This window comes from Chenopodium album, chromosome 13 (genome assembly GCF_948465745.1).
Source record: "Chenopodium album chromosome 13, dcCheAlbu1.1, whole genome shotgun sequence".
NCBI lineage: Eukaryota > Viridiplantae > Streptophyta > Magnoliopsida > Caryophyllales > Amaranthaceae > Chenopodium > Chenopodium album.
In genome coordinates this window covers 20,060,290-20,074,124 of record NC_137846.1, presented here as the reverse complement: position 1 = coordinate 20,074,124, position 13,835 = coordinate 20,060,290, and the positions used below count along the sequence as shown (strand labels likewise).

Here is a 13,835-nt window from a genome sequence, read left to right as displayed (position 1 = left end):
AGAAATAAAGACTAACCTTTTGTGTGGGAAAAATTTGGGGATTAATGGGGTATTTATAGGAGAGAGTTGTAGGGTAAGTAGGAAGATTGAACCTCATGAATATAATGGGCCAATTAGGGAATAAAAATGGAATAGGCTTTGTTTTATGATCATGAAATTGTAGGATGAAGGTTCATAAAATAGTTTGTGCTAAAATAATTTTTTGACCCAAATTAATAATTTGAAACTTTTGAAATTAAATTCCGAAAAAATACAAATAAATATTATAAATAAAATAAAATTTTATTTATAAAATATTTAAAAATATGGGGGATTACATCATCATTCTGACCACTTCCCCATCTTGATTCAGCATGAGCATGTGAACCACAAAATTTAGAACATGAAGCATTGATTCTTCTCCAATGGTTTCTATGTTGCTCCATACCCCTCATTTTCAACAAATCTTCTCGTGCAACCCCATTAGCACCTTCTTCAAAACACCTTTGTTTGTATAGTCTATCATTATTATACATTTTCTCAATTTCCTCCAAAAAAATATTCCCCTTTTGGTTAGTGTTTTTATTTTAAAAAAATTTGACTAACATGAAGCCAAGCCTTCACAAGAACCACTTCTTCAACTTTTAACCAAAACTTTGTTCTTCCATCATGATTTCCTCCTTCATGAGCTCTTTCATTTTCTTCGACTTCTTCAACTTCAGGTACATTGTCGTCATTTGATACTGTTGACCCTTATGAGGTTTTGATGATGATACTAAGAATTGAGCAAACTTCCTTTTAATAAGGATTTTCTAGTGTTGTGATGTTGGCAGGTTCAGTAAGCGTAGAGGGCTGAAGTAGGAACTGGAACAAAGGAACTTTGGAAGATCCATGAGGACAAGTAAAGAACAGAAGAAGAGTTCCAGCAATGGAACTTCCCGAAGTTTCTCAACAGGAACTTCAAAACGGGTGTAACGACCTGGTTCTGGTGTAATGCTGGGGAAAGCCTCAACAATCAAGGATCAACACAAAGATCAAGATATCAACCGAAGAAGATGGACTTCATAACTTATAGTTGTGTAAAAGATAAGTTTGTTTTCGTAGGATGATGTAAACATATAAATGATAGATATGCCTGGAACTTGTTAGAAATCAGATAAAGCTTGGCAAACTAACTAATTCGTAAAAGATAATTATGAATTTTATAAAAAAAGTACTTAATGGATTTTATCTTATAAAATCTGGTTTAACTTGGTTTTATCTTTTTTATAAAATCTTATCTTTTAACAAAAACGAATTTGATAAAATTTGGTTTTTATAAAAACGAATTTAAATCTGTTTGGATTCGGTTTTAAAGAAGATAAGATCAGATTTGTGTTTGATCTATCTTGTTTGCGAATTCCCTAGTTTGAGAAGCTGAGGAACTCCTATAAATATAGAAGTATTTCAGCTTAGCAAAGTGAGAGTTTTAAGCGTGAAAACCACTTAGTGCTTAAGAGTAAGTTTGCCAAAAGGTTTAAGCTTTATCATTTTGATTTCGGGTTTCATGTGTAGCTTTCCATTTATGTGTTAGAGTGTGTCTTTGAGTTGTAATTGGTTTTGGGGTGAGATCGTGAATTCTCTTAAATTCACGCAAGTGTATGAGTTTGAATTCTCTAAAATTCGAGTGAAGACTGTGAGTGCACAGAGAGTGAAACGAACCTGAGAAGTGTCTTGGGTCACCTAGGAAGTGTCCTGGGTAAGGGGAGAAAAAGGGTCCTGAGAAGTGTCTTAGGTCTGGTAGGAAGTGTCCTATCATAGAGTCAAGTGTCCGTGGTGGAACTTGCAAAGCAAAGGTCTGTGTAATAGGTTGTACTAGGAGAGTTGCCTATTATAGTGGAATTTGTTCATAAGTCCCAATAGGGCCGAGGTTTTACTTCCAGTTAGGCACTGGATGGTTTCCTCGTAAACTTGCTGTGTGCTTAAGTTTTCTTTATGTTTTTATTGTTTATTTCCGCTTAAGTTCCGCGATTGGAACCTACTACTATTCACCCCCCCTCTCGTAGTAGTTCATCTAAACTAACAGATACGTTTGATGTGTATGAGCAATCGAAACTCGGAAATGCACCTTCACCTTGTGACATAGTAAAATGTTGAGACATGGGAAATGTTGAATCACCTTGAGAGATTTGAATATTCTCAAAAAGATGGGATAACATTTTTAGAATAGGATAATTTGGCTTTTGTGGTGGTTGAAAAGGAAATTGAGTGAAAGTACTTGGATTTGATAAATTGAAATTCTGTGAACCATAATTTGAAAGTTCTTGAAAACTTGTATCTAAATCTGAGTTGAGATCAATTGGAAGTGTAGAATAGTAAGGTTGAAGATTTGGATTATTTTGGGATTGTGATGAGTTTTGAGATTTTATTAGGGTTTTTTTTTCCTATTGGATTTTGAAATATTCATCTCCACACAATTTGTTTTTATAAGAGAGTAATATTCACTTTCATAGAAGTTGTTTCAAAATATCTCAATATTGGCCTCATTTTATAGAGAAAAATAAAATAGAGCCGTTATGTGATATTAGATGAGTTTTCAAATTTACATGATGATATTAGACGAGTCTTCAAATTCACATGATAAAATTAAACGAGCACATTGAACAGTAGTTTAACGAATTTAGCGAATAACGAGTACAAGTCGAGCACGAGCCATGTTTTAATTTTCGAGCACAAGTCGAGAACATATTATCTCATGATCGACTCGCTTGATTAGCATCCCTATTTGTTGCCAAGCAATCAAGCATTAGGTTCACTCTAAACTCAAATCATCAATTCCTAGTTATTGATACCTATACCCTAGTGTAGGTATTACTACATACACCCCCCTCCCCCACATACACTATACAGCCTATAAACAATAAAAATTTATTTCCCACCATTTCTCTCTCTTCTTATAAATCAATTTCCCTATCATTTTACCAACATTTTAAATTTCTCTCTCCTCATAATTTTACCCCTTTCTATCTCCATTTTCTCACTCCTAAACTATCAAAATCTCCCAATTTTGTCTCACAAAAAAAAATTCAAATACTCTTAGATCTCTACCAAAATATTGTATGTAAGAGACGAAATTCCAGAAAAATTCTACAAAAGAACGACTAACAATCAAATTGTAAGTTGATTTTGTTTATCTTTGAAAATAAATAAATAAATTCAAACCCTAACTTTTTATTTGTCTTATTTTCTTCAATTACTTTCTCTAGATATATGAAATTCCAGTATTTGTTTATGATTTCTTATAATTTTTATCATAACAATGATTTCTTATTATTATAGTAGAATGATGTTTGGTAAACAATCTACTTTAAGTTGAACTAATTTGTAGTGTATTATTATCTTATAAATTTACTGGACAAAAAAAAAAAATTAAAATAGAGTTTAATTGCTCTAATTTTTTTGGATTTGATCTATTTCGTAGGATTGTAAAAATATAAATTTAGCTCGTAGATAAATGTTCATTTTCATTTTGATACATGTTCATTTATATATAAGTATATGTTCATGCAGATATTAATATACGGTCATTAGAATTATGATAAAAGTTTTGATCTTCATTTTCTTCCTATATTTTCTATCAATCTAATTTTCATTTTAGGTGGAACATTGATCATTTTAGATAGATTTCATGTTCATTTATATTCAATTAAATTTGATACATGTTCATTCTTATATTGAAATATGTTCATTTGCAATGTAATTCAATATTTGTTCTCATATATAAACATGTTCATTTAGATTTATACTTATTCATTCATTCTCACATTAAAAGACATTTGTTTCAATTTTAATACTAGTACTTGTTTGTTATACTATTGAAAAATGTTCAATTAAATTTAATATTTATTCATTCTTGTATTGAAAAATATTTATTTAGATTATGATATTGCTTGTTCATTTTCATATTGAACTATGTTCATTATTTTCTGGCAATTTGTTAAAATTTTTATTTTTAAATGTTTCCGTTTTGTTTATATTACATGTGTTTTTGTTACTAACATTTTACTTTAAAATATTTTGATCTCTTATCACACAGGCCAATGAAAAAAAAAAAGAAAGAAAGAAAGTTGAAGACGATAATGTATGTATTGATAAGAAAGATATGTATGAAGGAAAACACACAAACATCATAAGAGTACATAGAAGAGTATTATAAGGACGATAATTTTACATACTTTTACGCATACCAAATGTATTAAATTAGATACGATGTTCAATTCATTTTGTAAGACGCTTATATACTAAGTATATGATACTTACATTTTTTAAGTTTTAGATTTTCACTTTTGATTTTTTTTTTCTTTCTAAGTTTTTAATTTTAATTAATATATTAAGCATGTGTACATACATTTGAAAAGATAAAAAAGTGCTGCTTAAGAAACAATGAATATATAACACGGGTGTATTAACAATATTGAACATTTAATGATACAAAACTGAACATTTGTATTTACAAAAATGAACATTTACATATACCAAAATGAAGTTTTTATATATGACTTGAAATCGAAAAATTAAAAGATGACGTCATTATAATGAAGAGTGAGTAGAATGCTACCTAGATAGGGGTGTAGGCAGAAAATTTGTAATCAATTCCTAGTTATAGAAATTACCCAAAAAAAAAAAAAAAAAAAAAAAAAAAAAAACGCAAAAAAAAAGTCAATGATCAAATAAAACCTCCATCCACCTAAAAGAAGTAAAGAATTCCCTTTCTTGACTCATCCCAGCAATGGCCGGGAAATGGTTATCAGTGGCGAATCTAACGTCAAGCAAAAGACCAATCCTCACCGGCGACGAAGTAGAGTGCTTCTACCTTTCGAGCATCGATATCGAACCCGACTTCACAACCCACCCAACTCTCTCCCCTTACACTTCCGGCATCCTCACTCTCACCACTCACCGCCTCATCTGGATTTCTCCCTCCTCCGACACCGCTTCTATCGCCCTCTCTCATATCACTCACATTCACCCCCCTAAAAAATCCCTAAAATCTATGCTATCTATTTCCAGTCCAAGGGTTAAATTTGACCTTTCACACCCTTCAATGGGGTCAATTGCGGTGACGCTGGTGATGAGGGGGAAATCGGATAATCATGAGTTGTTTTTTGAGAAGTTTTGGGCGGCGTGGAAGGGTAGAGCGTGGGAGATTTCTGGTGCTGTGGCGGCAGCCGAGGCGGGGGAGGGAAGTAGTGTGGCGATTCGGGTGCCGGTTGTGGGTGTTGCGGGGATATTGAGGAAAGAGCAGGAGATGTGGGAGAGTACTGATAAGACTTTGCAGGATGCTTTTCAGGATTTGAATGCTCTAATGGTATAATTTAATTCATGTTTTAATTCCCTTTTGTCCAATTTTTATTCTTTTATTGGTGTTAAATTGTTATTGATGAGAAAGTAGCATTGTTTTAGAAATACATTGATCACTGCACCCATTTGAAAAACAATTGATGGGTAGTATGAGATTTTGTTGTCTTATGAGTTAATTATAGGGAAGAATAATGAACAAAAATGCATAGGAAATACATTGATCAAAATACCCAATTAAAAGTAATTGATGGGTAGTTTTTTAAGAATTTGTAGTATTATGAGTTGATTATAGGGAAGAATAATGAACAATAATTCATAAGAAATACATTGATCAAGGTACCCATCTGAGAAGTGATTGATGGGTAGTTTTCTAAGAATTTGTAGTTTTATGAGTTAATTTTAGGGAAGAATAATGAGCAAGAATGCATAGGAATTTTATGATTTAAAAGGCTGGTTGTACCCTTTGTTATTCAACTCGAATACCCATTATGGGTACGTATCCTAGTGTCGAATTTGGCTATATGAAGACGATTTTTCAATGTATATTATGGTTTGAAATGAGTGGGGATTACCGTTGTTATAGTATTTGACAAAATTACTTCAGAGTAACATAGTGTGCCACTCAGAAGGGGTTAATAATCGGGTTAGAGTGCACAGAATTGATTTTTTGATGCAGTTTCTTGTTGGCTTAGCTCCAGAATCTTGGTTTTGCAGAGTAAAGCAAGGGAGATGGTAAAGTTGGCTGAGAGAATGAGGCAAAAGCTTTTGGCAGGGCCAACTAGTCAATCGAGTAATGCAAGTGATGAGGAGATGAGCTCCAAAGAAGATGTGCAAGAATTGTTGCTCAGTGTTGGTATTATATCGCCAGTTACAAAGGAATCTGCAGGGGCATTGTATCATCAGCAGTTGTCTCGCCAGGTTGTCATCTTTTGAATTAGAGATAAACTTATCTGATGATGTTACTTTGATTTTAACTATATATACTGGCTGTCTTTGTGTGCCTGCAATATTCATTTTATATTTAATTTGTGTTTTTCGATAAGAGTTTGGGTCCTTGCATTAGTTGCATGCATTTTTAGTTATCATACACTTTGATAGACAAAATTGAAACCGGAAAGTGGTGTGGGAAATTGATCATTTTATTTTCACTCTAATGAAATTGGCAACTTTGCAATATGTCAAGATTGCTTTAATGTAGTTTATCAAAACAGAAAAAGAATTTGCTTAATTGTAGCTTAGAATAACTCCATGCATGAATTCAGCATGTTTCAATGATATGAAAGAGTCCTGTAGATTATTATATCACGCTTAGCAGCGTCATATTAACGCAATATTTATCTATTTTTCCTCAATTTTTTGTGGTCTTTGCTATGTAAGTATTTCCATGTGCTCTAAGACTTCTCTTGAAACTTAAACTTGTTAGTTTTACTGCTGATTTGGTGATTGATTTTAACAACATGATATGAGGGAAAACTTGATAATATTAGTGACTCTTTTTAGTTGCTATGAAGATTCAATATAGAAAAGGCAAACTCAAACTAATCACGATTCACATCCACATAGGTAATTGTTCTCATGTACACTAGAGCTGTGTATCCACTGGTATTATTGTTGCTCATTTGGTGCCATCCAAATGAGCAATGAGTAAAAAGTAGCCTTGAGCACACCTAGCTCTATGTATATGGGAATTCCTAAATTATTTAGGGTAAACCATTGTTACTCAGCTCTCGTAGTAAAGTTTTCAGGATACATGATCTCTGTGGAATGCATACGGAAATTCAAGGGGTTTTGTGGATGCGTGACATCAACTGTTCAAGGGTTAACTGGGTTGTTGTTATATGTTTGTTTGATATTTGGGCATCACTTTCTTTCATTTTTATACACGATTAGGGGTTTTGGGGTGTGCCCAGCCATTTATTCATTGTTGATTGACAATTATTCAAGATAACCTTGAAATGAGGGTAAATTCTCAAAAGGACCACCTTGAACCGAGGGAAAATTTTTAAGATGACCTTTTGCATTTTCAGAGTAGCTTTCAAGTGGGAAAGTTACTCTCAAACTAACCTTATCTGACAATTTAGTGTTACCTCTGAAATGAAAATAAAAAAAAAAAAAAGTGTGTTGATTTTCCCACTAAAGTGCTATCTTAGAAATGATCCAACAGTTTCAAGAATTTGTCCTAAATTTGGGGTCTTCTCATATGATTTCCTTTGATTGTTCTGTCTTCCTTTTGTACACAGGTTTCATTCCTATTGCACCCAAATGTCTAACTTTCAGTAGGTTATCTCAGTCATTTGCCTGTTACAAGAATAAAAGAAAGCATGACTTTTGATAGAGATTAGGAAAGGCCACAAAGCAGAGATGGAACTTAGAATGGTGGTAAACATAAAAAAACTAAAAGAAAGGAGAAGACAAACAGAAGTGACATTGGGAGTTAATAAAGAGACAGTTGTGAGAATTAAGAAGAGGAGGAGCATATCAGTGGCAGGGAATTTCCTACTCTAATGTGCAATGAGCAAATACGAAAAAAAATCCTGAAATGACCTACATTCCTATGCTCATCTATGTATAATCATATGAGACTAAGAAATGCAAGGAAGAAAACATTTTGGGACACCTTGTTGTCTCAACTATTTGTAGAGACTGTTACAATATTCTTGATTTCTTGAGGCTTCCAATCTTGTCTGGCTGCTTAACATATGGTATCTTTAGGTTTTTATGGCCAAGCAAGCTGGATCAGTGTTTGGTTCCATTATCTGATTATCTTTGCCAATTCTTGATATTGGAAATGGAAGTCTTATGTCATGCATTGAGACTCTCCTTTTTTGTTACTTTCTGATTCATCTCCCTCTTAGGTATCAATCATTGCACAATTTGAATCATTGAAGTACTTGTTCAGAGTATAGGTTTGTATTGATTGGTATCCTGGCAGCTGTTGGAAACTCTATTACATAATACTTTTGTAGCTGAGTAAAATTTGAATGGCTTTTGATTCTGGTCTCATTCTTGCCTGAGGCTTTAGGAGCTATTAAGATTGCTGTTGTTGAGTGGGCTAGCTGACTTTAGATCATGAGTAACGCTTTCTGGAACTTGTGCAATGTGGAGAAACAATTGCTTCTTTCTTGTGCATGACAAAAATTGACCAGTGAGAGATATAATGCCTTTTTGTGCTAACAAAGAACTGGAACTTATTTCAATGGATCAAACTTGCAATTGTTCTAGTGTCATTTGAAATAATTTGGCTTTTCTGCTGAATCCAACCTTACACATACACCTGAATTGAAAATACGGTTCTTTTATTGTATCATCCTTCCTTGGGAAGTTGAGTTTCTACATTCACTGACCGCCATCTCTCCATTGGAACACCCCTCTAATTATAGTGAATCAAAGTATGCAAGAAGAAAACAAGAATATACTAGGGATAATGCAAATGTAGGTTTTTATTTCGTTATATTTCCTCAACCTGGAGGCATATTTGGAGCAACAATTCTGAAGGGAATGCTATTTTTTATTAATTTTTTGTAAGGAAACAGCTTGCCTTGTTTTTTCCCTGATGTTTGTTTTTTTGTAGTTAGCAGACTTTGCCAGGGTTCCATTGGAGAGAGCTGGAGGAATGATTAATCTCATTGATGTTTATTGCCTTTTCAATCGTGCTCGTGGTACAGGTCAGTTTTCAAATAGTTGTTTGTTTATTTGTTTTATTTTGGAATTTGTTTATCCTCTACATTCTGGAAGATTATTATAGCAAGTATTTTTGTACATTGTGTGACTTTGGTGATAAGAAACATTTTGTTTTACTCTGCAGAGTTGATTTCACCTGATGATTTATTGCAAGCATGTACTCTTTGGGAGAAGCTTGATGTGTAAGGTCAATCTAACATTAGAATTTTTGACTCGTAGATATTTATAGTTTCAAATTGAATAATGTTTTGTTATGACAGTCCTATAATGCTGCGGAAGTTTGATAGCGGTGTTATGGTCATTCAAAGCAAGTCCCAAAGTGATGATGAGGTAATTTCCTCTCTTGTTTTCTCATGTGTGATATTTATATATTTGGAAAATAAACTATTTTAAAAAAAAAATTAAAGCAAAAATGCTGTAAGAAGCTACATATGGCTAGATCCCAAATGTTGACCAGCTTTTTCAACCTTAACTTTTTCTCTCCTCCATTTACCCAAAAATTTCACTCTCCTAAGAAAATTGGTATTAAACTTGGCTGTTTAGCAAATTAGGGTGTAAAAGAAGAAAAAAGGAAAGGGGATAAAACGTAAAATATAAGAAAAAATCAATGCCAAAAATGGTGGTCAACAGCCAGTCGCCGGAATCCAACCAAAGGTAGCTTCTTAAGACAATTTTTTTTTTTTCTTTGAAAGGTAGCTCCTTAAATGGTTTTTTACAAGGTAGATTTTCACGTAAACATTTTTTTTTTTTTTTTTTGAGAAATCACGTAAACATATCTTAATAACATAGTTCATGACAATTTTTTCTCTAAATTATTTCGGGATACATACTTGGATAACTCTCTATAGAGTTTTGTTGCATATTACTTTTCCTGTCCATATTAGCTTTGACGGATATCCTTAAGTGATTGCAGTATTGTTTTTCTGATCTACTATAATTTTTTTACTACATTTAATTATAAATGCCTTGGATCAAGAAGTTCTAGTCGCTCATAGAACACATTTTCTGGATACAGGTTTTTGGTAGAATCAGAACGCTTGTACTGAAGCCTGAAGCCCTCCGAGTTGGTATAAGTGCAAGTGATGCTGCAATGACTCTTGAGATAGCTCCAGCTATGGCCAAGGAGCATCTTCTTGCTGCTGAAAGTAAAGGTATGTTCTTGCCAAATATTCTGGCAAATTATTTAATCTATTTTGGTATTAACCTTTCAATACCATTGTCAGGTCTGCTTTGCAGGGATACTAGTCCAGATGGCTTCAGATTTTTTGTTAATCTCTTTCCAGAGATCAATTTGGATGACATGTACCTGTAAGACAACCTTATGATGCTTATTTTGCGGCTCTTGTGTAATGTTTTGAAAATTTATATTCTTAGTCTTATTGGGGGTGAATTTGTGAATGTTTCACCTATTATAAATTCCATAAATATTCTTAGGGTTTAGACCACTAATTGTTTCAAAATGACCTCACTCCAGTGTTCCAGAGTTGCCTGTATGGCTCAGATCCTCGGTTTTTCATCTAGATATAATTATCATCTTTACTTCTATGGTCAGAACCATGCATTATATTTCTTGTGACTTTAAAGTTTAGAGTTCAAATTCTCTGATTACAGATTCTTTCCCCTAAAGAAACTCTGGGTTAATTCCTGTAAAGTAGTAACTGCTTCACTGAAAATGATACTGCAGCTTTATTTTCCTCTTCTGAATGACTTTATGGGAAAGAAACGAGGACTATGATAGTAAGGACCAATTGGGAAAAGAAAACTCCTCTTGTGCATGTGGCTCTTGAGTACTAAGGTGTTAATTCGTTGGTCATGGTTTTCGCATAGGATTTATTTTGTTGATGATTAAGTCTGTAGGGGGCCTAGGTACAAATGATTGTCTTTTATATGGTAAAAAATGCCATATGCCTTAATAAAACATATGATGGAGATTGGAATTACATGTGAATTTATATAAAGTGACTTAAATATAAGGCGACTTACTCATGAGCATGGTATAATTATTTCTGATTTGCGTCGTGTCTCTTATTTGCAGCGTGAATGAAAGTGGGATTTATGCTTCCTGGGTTGCTGCTGTCGGGGCATCGTAGTAAGATGGCTCAAACATTCAAATGTATGCTTTAGTGTTTTAGATTCCTGTAATTGTCGGGTATTTTTTATTTCTTTGCTCTCTGTACTGAATACTCTCTTATCATTCTTACTCTAAGATTGCAAATCTGCATGGTATAACAGGTCAAAGTTCTTTGCATTCAAGTCTAAATAACCTGTGTGATGCATAACATCCTCTTTGCATGGAGGTGTTGATAACCTGAGAACAGTTCCTGTGTAAATAAAAAAAAAAAAAAAAAAAAACCTGAGAACAGTGTGAAGTGTACCAAGGATACGTCTTATGTAACATAAATTCATTGATTTAACCTCGTTAAAAATTGCAGAATTCTTGGGATCTTGAGGCAGTGGTGTCTGCTCTTTGCTTTGAGCCAGAAGATAAGCAATCCAGCCCAAAGATAAAGGCACCAAAAGGAGGAACCATCAATTTGCATCCTAATTATGGTTGTGATGACATCCAATCACCATTCAAGCCCTTCATATTCACCTGAAAATGATGCCTCTTATGGTGGTTGTTTTTAAAAAAGCTTTACTGTGTATCTCGTCAGTTGTGGTCTAAGCATTAGTAGTATTATTTCTATGTTTTAAGGTTTAAGTGGTCTATGATACTGTTCTTTGTTATCAGCAATCACATGTGTTTCTTACTATTGGTAGGTTTGTTATACTTTTTAATTAAGTGGTACTAAATATTTGGTGTTATGTGGTTGTAACTGGTGTTCTATGGTGTAATAAAGTTTAAAGTTTATTAAGTATGACTGTTTCTGTACACTTTAGTAATTATCTTTGCTTAGTAAGCATAAAAAAATATAATCCGTCACATATCTAGAAAACAGCATAAACTTTATGAGCCAATGTATGTAAACTATATTGTATATTGTGAGAACTAATGTTAAAAAGAGAACAATGCCTAGGTAATAACATGAAAGTATCACAAAAAAATGGATTCAACTTGTGTAAAGCAGGCATTGGATAGTAAATAATGTGAATTCATATTTGTAAAGTACTTATATGAACTGAAAGAATGTTTGTAACTTATTTGTAATATTTAAAGAGTGGAAGTTACATAATTCATGTAATCAACTTTAAGCTAGCATTTAGAATGCATACAGTAATATAAGGAAAGTAATGTAGATACTGTAAATAGATACAAGAACAGGACTTTGAATATACATAAACACCAGTAAATAAAGCAAGGAATAAATTTAAGAATAGCATCATTAATAGAGGTACCTTGTTCAAGTGGAAATGCTGGTGATTATTGATAGAACCAGCAATGTAAAAGGAGTGCAGCAAAGGTAATAGAAGAGGAGTAAATGCTGTGTCTGAAATGTAAGTAGCTTAAATAGTAGGCCAATTGTTGAGATTAAAAAAATATAAAGTGTCTTTAAATTTATTGAGATTAGAATGTTCTGATGCATAATATTGTCCAGCAGATAATAAGTTGTATGCATGTAACTTATGTGAAAAAAACTTTTTATGAGATATTATCAGCAAAAATATTACTATAATGATGCTGTAAATTCAGAAAATGCATTTATTAATAAAGTTGTTATCATATGACATGCAAATAAAGTACTATATTGTTGAAATGATATTTTGATTTTATCTAGAAAGATTATTCTTTTGTCCTGCAGATAATAAGATGTAGGTTGTTGTTCAATGAAGCTGTAATAGTCAATATGCTAAGAAAATAATACTTGATCAATTGCTTTTCAGAAAATCAGGTTCATAACTATATAAAAATTATAGTAATATTGTTATACTTGGAAACTTGGGATATAACATTGTTTTTACTTTTTTTGTGACAGCTATGAATGCCTAAGTTGAAGTCTTTAAAATTAAAAAAAAAAAAAAAAAAAATTTGCTTATGAAAAGTTAGGCTTTTATTGTAGTGGATGTTTTTTGCCCCCCTTTTTTTTTAAAAAACAATAGAACTCAAATAGTAAGTATTTCAGATAAGTAAAGTTAAACATACGAGGAAAGATTTTTATAGTAAGTTTACAATTGACTTGAGCATGGTTTTGTTCATTAGTTAATAGAGTATGTATAGTTACTCTTTGTCTTAAGAAGAGTGCTATTGTCCAGAGAATAATAAGGTGTATGGAGTTTAAATTTGATATAGGCTAATTTGAATAATCATGTCTGTGTTGAATTCTTATGCTTGTCATTATGACTGACAATGAATAGTGAGAAAGAGTAATTACTTGCTTTCTGATTTATTTGTTGGATTTTTTTTTTTTTTTTTGGTTGTGGTCAAATTTGTGCTGTTAACTAAGTGTTCAAAGCATAAGAAGGGTAATCTGGATTAGCTGAACTATTTATTTAGCATTTAATATATGCATTGTTTTCATGAATAGACTTGACTTATTATCAACATTTGATATTAGTAAATGGCTTTTTTTTTTGGGAAAGATAATATGAATGATGATCCATGCTTTAGATGGATAGTAATTGACTCTGTAGCAAGATAAACATGACAGGTTATAGAATGCACATGTAAATTTAAATAGTATTTGCATGTATAATTATGAATTCATAGACTTCATTGACCTGTCATTGTGGTTGTCATTGAATATTGGAAAGAATATTTAAGCATTTTTGTTTTAATTTCTGGAAACTGAAGCTTATTCAACTCTCTTTTATCAAAGATATACTTAATAGGATTAATGTGATACAAATTTCTGTTTTGTTGTTGTTATATATATAGTATTTCTTGCCATCAGATACTA

General features: G+C 32.5%; 1 protein-coding gene across 3 annotated transcripts; it reads left to right on the top strand.

Annotated features, from left to right (window-relative positions):
* Positions 1-4,671: 4,671 nt before the first annotated feature.
* Positions 4,672-11,851, top strand: LOC145576477 (vacuolar protein sorting-associated protein 36-like). 3 transcript variants are annotated; one of them, XM_081634234.1, is made up of 9 exons: positions 4,672-5,326; positions 6,034-6,237; positions 8,891-8,984; positions 9,125-9,182; positions 9,261-9,330; positions 10,016-10,151; positions 10,224-10,308; positions 11,036-11,113; positions 11,433-11,851. In XM_081634234.1, exons 1-8 carry the CDS (start codon positions 4,748-4,750, stop codon positions 11,088-11,090), a joined length of 1,281 nt encoding a protein of 426 aa, XP_081490360.1. In that variant the 5' UTR covers positions 4,672-4,747; the 3' UTR covers positions 11,091-11,113; positions 11,433-11,851. The 3 variants fall into 3 exon arrangements, with proteins under 3 accessions (XP_081490360.1, XP_081490361.1, XP_081490359.1); XM_081634235.1 differs by lacking the exon at positions 11,433-11,851 and adding an exon at positions 11,233-11,352; XM_081634233.1 differs by lacking the exon at positions 11,433-11,851 and having other exon boundaries at positions 11,036-11,200.
* Positions 11,852-13,835: the final 1,984 nt, after the last annotated feature.

What these genes read in the sequence shown, in the direction of transcription:
- LOC145576477 (XM_081634234.1), top strand. Translation starts at nt 4,748, where the DNA reads ATGGCCGGGAAATGGTTATCAGTGGCGAATCTAACGTCAAGCAAAAGA. An exon ending in TCTTGCTGCTGAAAGTAAAG is followed by an intron (nt 10,152 to 10,223) that starts GTATGTTCTTGC and finishes TACCATTGTCAG; the next exon opens with GTCTGCTTTGCAGGGATACT. An exon ending in AATTTGGATGACATGTACCT is followed by an intron (nt 10,309 to 11,035) that starts GTAAGACAACCT and finishes TCTTATTTGCAG; the next exon opens with CGTGAATGAAAGTGGGATTT.